At 41.3% G+C, this 9,624-nt stretch overlaps 1 protein-coding gene across 1 annotated transcript in view; it reads left to right on the forward strand.

Moving 5' to 3' along the window:
* The window catches only part of diaph3 (diaphanous-related formin 3), a 429,281-nt gene extending 425,481 nt beyond the window's left edge, over positions 1–3,800 (forward strand). Inside the window, exon 27 of the mRNA XM_079844146.1 lies at positions 2,278–3,800. Within this exon, the coding sequence (XP_079700272.1) occupies positions 2,278–2,537 (260 nt within the window). The 3' untranslated portion in view covers positions 2,538–3,800. The remainder of the gene's footprint in view (positions 1–2,277) is intronic.
* The last annotated feature ends 5,824 nt before the right edge of the window (positions 3,801–9,624 follow it).

Genomic DNA, 9,624 nt, shown 5'->3' on the forward strand with positions numbered 1-9,624 from the left:
CCTGTTGCTCTCTTGAAGCACCTGATTCATAATTTGTGGACGGGCCCTCACAAACTAATGAATTCGAATTTGGAGAATGACTGTCTATATGAGAATCACTCCGTACATCAGGCCCACTGAACTGTAATGACTTTGGCACTTTCAATAAACCCCATCCTCTACCTTTACCACCACAGACTGGAGTGAGAAAGTTTTCAAAACCACTCATATTGAATATCAGTACGCAATGAATATAAAAGACAGAAGAACATCTAAAATGTGCTGTTGACTATAATGTAAATTGTCCTTTGCAAATATAGCAAATTCCTCAAATGCAGTCTCAGAAAGAGGGAAAAAGAAATAGTGTCTTTTTTCTGTGAAAAACTGTTTCTGAGCAAAATTCTGTCCACCTGACTCCAGCGAAAGCTTTAAGATGAACCCTCGGCCGCTTCAGGAGCCATCTTGATTGAAGAAACAACGGGTCACGGCACCAATGTGACTGTGTTGATGTAATAAATCAGCAGAGAATCAGGTGGCTGGTCACTCAAGGCTTCTTTTATTGGCCTGGGAAAAACACACGGCAAAAAGCCTGGTTAAAGCACTGCATCCACGTTGCATGTAAGATCAGCAGCGAAGCATCGTGAAACTGCTGGTGATTACATTTTCTCAAGGTGATCGTAAACATATAGTGGACAGAATTCTGAATAAGACATACATTGAAGAAAATAGAATATAAAACAGTATCTTTTCTTCTCAATTCTCATCACATTGATGCAAAGAAACTATAAACTCAAGTGACCAATATTTTACATATTTTTGTATAAATTATATACAGAAGGGAAGAACGCACATAACTAAAATGGCGCAGTTACACGTTCCGCACGTGCGAGAGCATACAGCACGTGCGGTTATCGCTAACACTCAATTCGGCTAACAATTAATCCACAGAACATGACAAAAACACATACCTGGGAAAAACACACGGCAAAAAGCCTGGTTAAAGCACTGCATCCACGTTGCATGTAAGATCTTAAAATAAACAGAGTTCGGAGTTCACAAGCATGTTAATACACACACACACACACTCATTTTATCGTCACAAATAACACATGACTCTAATGACAAAACTAGGAGTTGACAGACAAACACAGTAAACTTGTGTGTAGTATAAAAGTTCAGCTATGCACTTGAAAACAATCCAAACTCGAGTTAAGACAGAGCGATCATCAAAGCAGCTTACCAGCAGCGAAGCATCGTGAAACTGCTGGTGATTACGTAGCACCGCCCCTCAATACAACGTACGCAAATGAAGCAATAACCAATGGCGAGTTCTCCCAATTTGTGCATGAATTTGACAAACATTATTTAAACTCTGTTACATATATATATACTTTTATTTAATTTTTCTCATAAGAAAATAAATATACAATATTTTATTTATAATCTCAATTTGCCACTTCATATTTTGCAGAGTCAGCTTTATTGCTCACATTTGTGACTTTATATAAGGTGACTTCATCTCATATTCCTCGTAATTGAGACTTAAAATCACATGCTAGGTATGATGTCCTAAAAATGAGAAATAAAGTAAAAAGTTTGATAAAACCACAAATGAGAGGAATAATATCTGAATTTATATCTCACAATTATGTTTTATTTTTGTTAAGTGAGACCACATTTGATCAATTTTGGAATTTTTAATCCACATTTTAAGATTTTTTTAAGTTTAAAACAAAGAAAAGGATGACGTGAAATTAAGATTCTGCGTTATTTATAGGTATCTAATCTAATGTTGCTGCTATTAGTCTTTTTTTTAATCCTTTTTTTTTGTTATGCTGATCTTATAATTTATATTACAAAATGATTCACTGGTCATCTCAGACTTGTGAACTTGTGTATCTCTCTCAGTCTGGATGGTGGTGGTCAGAGTGAGTGAGAAGGATGGTCGGATGTTGCGTCAGTCTGATGGCTTTAAGTTGTCCAGATAGATGTGTTGGGGTAGTGAATTAACTCAGTGAGACGGCTTCACACCACAACACAGATCAGAGATTTAATGCTGGAAAGGCTAGAAGAACAGCGGCGGCAATAAAAAGGGCGAGAGGTGACGGTACTGAGGTGAGCGAACGTCTGCGCCTCTTTAATTTTTGTGTTGTCATGCTGTCGGCTGCTTCGCTCTGTCTTCCCCTTTCATTTCTTTGATGACTTTAGTGTCTGCACAACCCGTCCTCAAAGAGCTGCTAACTTATATAAACGTTTTCATGAAAACCTGTTTTTTTCTTTCTCCCATCCTTCCTGCAGAAAACATGAAGGCACCCTTGCAAAGGTCACGGTCACGGCAGAATATCAATTTCAACTCGACACGAGCACCCACTGCCAAGGAGCCTCATTACGAGAGCGAACCCCATCCGTCTGCAGCCCACAGGCCGACCCACCGGCCTGAGAGGGAGAAAGAAAAAGCGAGAGAGCGAGAGAAGGAAAAAGAGCAAACTCCGACGCTTTGCTCATCCAATGGTGACACAGACGTGGAGGCCTTGCTCGCCCGTCTGCGTGCCCTGTGATGACATCACCGCCTCCTCGGACCTCTCGGGTTTGACCTCCGCAGTTACTACGGTGACACGGACACAAAAAGAAACACAAAGCTCGCAGTCACCTTTTGCTAATAAATGCCGGCGGGGTTGCGCACATACTCGCATAGGAAAAGTCTTAACAATTAACCTTTCCCATCCGTCTCCTCTGCCCTTTTACCTCCAACAACAGACTTCTTGTCCACAGAAGTGCAAGTCATTGTGCTGGTTGGGTCCAGGATGAAAACTCGTAGCTGTTTTTTATTAAGAAGCTAATTACTGGACGGTTTAGAGTGACCTTTAGGCCAAGCACTTGTCTCTTTTTTAATGTCATAAACAGACCAATTATTGCTCTTTAGAAGGCTTCACACTGCTCTTTAAGACACTACAACATGTGTTTTTTTCACACATGCAGACGCTTTGAGTGATCAAATCAAATTTACCCTTTCTGCTTTCAGACTCATTTTACCCCAGCTGTGCGTTCTGCATTCATATGAAAATATATATATATATATATTAGCATATTTGATAAAATAGCTTTATCTTAAAATGTTTATTATAAATATAAATCACCTTTTTCAGTGATCGACTCTTGTTTGTATTCATGTTAATGCCAAATTAATCCTAAAAAGTTGTATTATGCATGGAAATCATTATACTTATAGCAATTACTGATGTACTCATTTGTTTGAAATAAAAAAAAAGAATGTATTGTGTTTTGTCCCCCTCAAGAGAGATGGTACTATGCAAGAGCAGCGGTTCTGTATTACGAGAGCCTCTGACAGCAGATCCCTGAGTGCCAGGAGTATTTGTACTACTTAGCAAACCTCACTGATATAATGCACACTCCTTCCCTGCACATTTGTTCTTGGATCTGCTGCTTTTCCACATAACGTTTCCTTTTTCTTTTCTTTTTTTGTAAGACATTCGATTTCTTTTGTTTCCTTTAGTGTTCGTCTGTCTCATTGTGTGCGTGCACATGTTTGTCTGTTATTTTCTCGTTGTATAATTGGCAAGTTTTCGCATTCCTCCTCATGATGTTTTCTGTTCTGCTATTCCTGATGTGATTTTCCTCTTTACTGCTCTCAATCAGGCGTGACATCAGAATGAGATTACCTGTGGAATCACATCTCTCTTTCTCTCTCTCTTGTTCTCCCTGGACTTACTGCACTCGCATCACCTTTTTTGATTCTTTGAAACAACATTCCTGTTATTGGATAGACGTTATTGCGGTGACATCCTTTGGTGAAATGTTTCAAATAAAATAAGGAAAAAAGAAACTATGTAACGACTCCTTTTTCGTTTCGTTCTTTTTTTTCCAATCCTTTTCGTTTCCCTTACACATTTAGTTTCCCCTCATTAAAAGGGTGCATATGTTCTCTCGCATCTTCTCGTTCATTCAGAAATCTCATTTTATGCACGGTTACCTGAGAGTTGGGGTGAGGACAGGAAGGGAGGGTGGCACCTCCTGGAGAGATGAAAGCCTCTGCTACCCACAATCACACCGTTCATTGTATTGTAAATAATAATTAATGCTGTTTACAAAGGTGTGTTCCAGTTTAATTAATCCTGTGGAAATGTGGGAGGCGGTTTTGGCTGTGGACTTCATTTCTCCCTTTCACGGCAGCAGGGCACTGGTGTCATTTAGATTATGAGAATGTCTGTAGCTTTAAAATAAAGGAATGATAACGGATAACTTGCTGTCTACCACATACTTGGTGAACATCATAAATGAATGACTGACATTGGCAGCAACTGTCATGCCTTTTAAATAGTGCTTGTCAGAAAGACTCGACTAATTGTTGATTGCTGCTAAGCTATCCAAGCATAAAAGATAGATGACCTTAACAAATGGAAGATTTGTATTTTTTGGTGGTGGTTTTTGTTTTTCATAGAGCTTGGGATTGCCATCTCCTTGAAGATTCATGGGTAATTGACATGCCATGTCAAGCACTGACAGCAGCTGCTTCCGGCAGACTGCCTTCCGTAGTCAACTTACGAAAAGAGCGTGACTGTCCGTCTGACTTTATGAAGTAAAATATCTAGCTTCTGGCGGACCGCCTTCTTTATACAAGTTACGAAGAAAGTCCGTCCGACGTAGCGTAAGCTTTTTGAAATGCGAGTGGCATTACACTTTCTTCGCAAGTTGAATACGGAAGACGGTCCGCCGGAAGCTAGATATTTTACTTTATAGAGTTTAAAATATCGATATTTTTATTACACAAACCCATTGCTTCGCTGCAGGAAGCCTTTATTAACCCCCTGGAGCCGTGTGGATCACTTTTATAATGGATGGGTGCACTTTTTTGGGTTTTCAACATTTCAGACCAATTCAGCATATTAGTTATATTTCTGAAGGATCATGTGACTGAAGACTGGTGGCATGATGCTGAAAATTCAGCTTTGACATCACAAGGATTAAATTACATTTTAAAATATTTTAACAGCCGAACTTAGCCCGGTCTGGACTTCCGTTGTGGAGCAACTATGCCCGAACAGGAGCTGTTCGGACCAATGAAATTGTCTGGGCGGGCTTTAGACGATGATGGACCGAGGATCAACAGTAACGTAATCATCCACGTTACCAAAGAGCGCTTGGGTTGAATTTGTTCTAACCCTAAACGAAGAACTTGTTTGTACATTCCTTCACCTTTACTATTTCTCTCAGAAATTATGATCGTGTGGGTAAGTACACGATGTATCCTTAAATTCTTTTTTACAACAACGGCAAAGATCGTTTACACTCAACTTCTTCTTTTACTTCTTCCAGCGTGCGTGCAGACAGGGTTGCTAAGTTTTCACAATAAAACCCACCCACTTGCTACTCAAAACTAGCCCAAAACAAGCCCAATAGCTTTCCGTGGGGGGTTCTCCGGAAAACATGGCGTTTGGGGGTGAAATGTGTTTTTTTGGAAGGGTTGTCTGCTAAAATGTGCTTTCCTGGGTCTAAATATCACATAATTGGGGTCGCTTCAACCATAGACTGTAAAAAAATATGGACGTAGTGTCCGTGACGTCACCCATAGGATTCTGATGAGCCGTTCTGAAGCGCAAAGTAGGGACGAGCCATCTTGGCAGCGTGTCATCGCGCGTCACTCCCGGATAACAGAAAATGGGCAAAAAGGCGGGACGTGGGCGGAGCTTAAGTGACGCGATGACTAACAGACAGCAGATAAATGGCTATCCACCTGTCAGTCGAAATGGCCACGCCCTTAATTATGCAGAATTTTAAGGCTTTATATAATGTAAACGAATGAGTTATAAAAAAATTCACCCCCCTCACAGTTGTCATGAAGGGCAAAATGAGCCGTATAGACCAAAAGCACAATTTGTACCAGGCTGTAAACATGTTTTATTCTGCTCTAAAGTTGGCCATTTTAACATGGGGCTCAATGAGATTCTCCTCCCTTCTGGATCCTGTCCCTAGCGGCCAGTCGATGAATTGCAGTTTGAGGCACTTCCGTTTTGGCTTCAAGAGAAACTGCGGGAGGTTGCCGCTTGGCTTCAACCCGCGGACATGAAAAAACAGCCCGCGGGAAAACCGCGGACTTGGCAACACTGTGTGCGGTTGAGTTCTGTTGACATTTGACAACTAACGTTATGCGTTGCTCCGTTGCTCTGATTGGTTGTAGATCTATCCAATTGAGGTCTTTCCTGGTTCGGTTGAAACACGCCCCATAATTACAGCCCAGCGGAGCAGTATCAGACTCATATTCTGACTAGAATTGAGTATGACAAAGTCCGGCTAATAGAAAGCAGTTATTTTTAAACTGCCTTAGAATCTGAGTTACCTTAGAGAAAGTTTCCTTAGCAGTTTGCATAAAATTTTTCCCTATATTTTGCATGCCTATGGTGACTTGAAATGCTTTTCAGATTGTTAGCTTACTGGGTTTTGCGACTCGGCTCAAGTATTTGTGAATTGCACTAAGCCACAGGGTGGCTTCACAAAATGGATCACAAAAGATAACATCGCTCAGCGGTCGAATTGAATGAGTCTGAAAAGAGACCATATAGGTATTCTTTGAAACCAATAACCCAGAAAACAACATAATTGACAATAATCCCCTCACCTAATCTCCATTTAAATAACCTGTGTGCATGCTGCGCACTTCCTGCGGCCTAAATGGACCCTACGGTTACCGGAGGATAAAAGCCCATCACAACAACAGGCCGTGACAGTGCAGTCGAATAGCCCTTTAAGCCGCAATGAAATCATATCAGTTTGCATCCGTGTCCAAAGCAGCACCTGTCACGCGTCCACTTTCCAGAGAACGGCGATTCCTCTCCTCCATGCTTTTTATTTGCGTTTAGTCGTCTGAAACGTCAGCCTCTCTGCAGGCGGTGTGTGTAGTGCTGCCCTTAGCGGGATCACAGCTCCTTTCAGCACCACGGACAGCTCCAGCAAAAGCAATGCTAATGAAGCGCGGCCTTCCTTGTTCCCCTCTGTAGTAGCATCAGACAGGCGCTCACTCTCACCATCTCCTCTAAATGATCCACTGCCGCCGCGAGCGTAACCCCGAGAGAGGATGTTCTGTGCTTCTGTGTCCCATGTTCTTTGCTCTCTGCCTCTTTATTTTTTTATGAACTGCCTTTTTCTCTCTTGCTCATCTGCTCTCGCCCTACTCCAAAAAAGACAGGAACACAAGAAATCACCCAGTCCTGTTGCCTTTTTCCCCAGCCTATTAGGACAAAACCCGAGAGGCAGAGGATGTGAAATTCTGCCGTATAGTGCGAGTAGCGGCTGAGACAATGTCGTCCGTGAGGCAACCAAGATCACGCCCTTTCTATTTAATTCCTCCTGTCAGCCGGCCTTCGTCACTACGGACGACGGGAGCAGAAGGGGTTAAAGGGTGATGGCTGAGACATTGCTTCTATTTCTGAGGATCTCCTGAAGTCATGCAGTGTCCCGGTGTCAGGTCAACTGAGAACGAAGGTCAAGTAGGGGAGGTTAAATTTGCCTGCAAGCGGACATGTTTGTTTGTGTAAATTAGTGTTTCCCAATCCTGATTAAAATAGCTTTTTTATTGTTGTTACTACATTATGTACTTACTTTGTCCTTTTTTCCCAAAGTGTATGTGTGCTTTTTGCAACGACTGTTTCTGTTTTTTATTCTCTCCGTTGTTTCGGCTGTTGGATGTGAATCTACTTGACAGACGGTCCTCAATAACAATGTGAAGGTCTGGCTGTTCTCTAACTGTAGCAACCAAGACGAACACAGACTGTCCAACTAGAGAAAGAGAAACTGACATCTGTTGGTTTTTGAGCATGCATTGATGCATCTCAAGCTGCCATCGCAAAGCCTTTCCTCCAGGCAACAACAAAAACGAGATCAGGGGAGGGGTTTTCTTTATTGAACAGTTGTGCGTTGTGTGTATAATTTAAAGGGAAACAAAACATATTGTGTGGCAGATTGCAGTGTGCTCTGGCTTAATGGGAGATGCGGAGAGTGAGGCAGATGTGAGTTAAGACTGTTAAACTCTGATTATTAGGATGTATCTTCACCCCACACTCTCTTCTAGCATGCAGAGGCTGGTCGAAAATAGTTTAATGCAGAATCTATCTATCCGTCTATTGTTCTATCACTCTCTGTCGTTCTGTCTGTCTATTGCTCTATAAGTCCTGTGAACCTCAATCAAGGCTTTGCCATTCAAAGATTACAAAAAATAAAAAGTAATTTGAATTTAAGTTTACACTATAAATACATACCGAGGCACTAAAACAATCTTCGTCATAGAATATACTTGTTTGTTCACAGTTTGAACGTTCTTGTTTCCATTTGTTTAATTTCAAGATCTGAGGTGAATTATCCATTGTTGCTTTTAGTACGACTACATTATAAAGCTGGGAGCACTCAATGATATTCAAAGTCACATTACACGCTTTTAACATTAAATAAAGCACATAAACATTACCTGAGATTACCATTGCCATGTTTTGTGTTGTTCCAGCTGCGATGTCACAGAAATAGAAACATTGCGTGTTGCTGTCCCGGCTGGTTAGGACAAAAACGAATTAACATGGAAAAGATACCTTTTATCGTGTGTAGTTAGGACGCGATCTTTACCGTGCGTCACTCCCGGATAACTAAAAATGGGCAAAGAGGCGGGACATGGAGCTGAGGTGACGTGATGGCTAACAGAGAGCAGACAGACGGCAACCCACCTGTCACTCAGGTGTCCATGCCCTAAATTATGCAGAAGTCTTAATATAATTTAAACGGATGATATATAAATTTAAAAAAATCAGCTGTCATGAAGGGCAAAATTAGCTGTATAGACCAAAACCACAATTTGTGCCAGGCTGTAAACTTGTAAAGTTGAGCATTTTAACATGGAGTTCAATGAGATTCTGCTTTCTTTTGGAGCCTGTCTCTAGCGGCAAGTCGATGAATTGCAGTCACTTCCGTATTGGCTTTAAAGGGTTAGTTCACCCAAAAATGAAAATTCTGTCATTAATTACTTACCCTCATGTCGTTCGACACCCTTAAGACCTCCGTTCATCTTCAGAACACAAATGAAGATATTTTAGTTGAAATCTGATGGCTCTGAAAGGCCTCCATTGGCACAATGCACGGTTCACTCTCAAGACCCTTAAAAGGTACTAAAGACGTCGTTACAAAGTCCATCTCACTACAGTGGTTCTACAATAACTTTATGGAGTGACGAGAATAGTTTTTGTGCGCAAAAAAACCCTAAATAACGACTTATATAGTGATGACGATTTCAAAACACGGCATCATGAAGCTTCGAAGCGATATGAATCAGTGAGTCGAATCATGATTCGGATTGCGTGTCAAACCGCCAAACTGCTGAAATTTGGCGATCCAAACTGCTGAATCGACTCACTGATTCATAACGCTTCGAAGCTTCATGATGCCGTGTGTCGAACGACATGAGGGTAGGTAATTAATGACAGGATTTTCATTTTTGGGTGAACTAACCCTTTAAGAGAAACTCCGGGAGGTTGCTGCTTGGTGAGGACATACAAATGTTTTTATCAGTCCATCTGAAAAGTAAGTTCTGGTTACAAGATGCCATTTTGGCACTGCAAGCAGTTCTGAGGATGAAATAACCCCAAGGTT

The sequence above is a fragment of the Gobio gobio genome (assembly GCF_949357685.1).
Source record: "Gobio gobio genome assembly, chromosome: 19".
NCBI lineage: Eukaryota > Metazoa > Chordata > Actinopteri > Cypriniformes > Gobionidae > Gobio > Gobio gobio.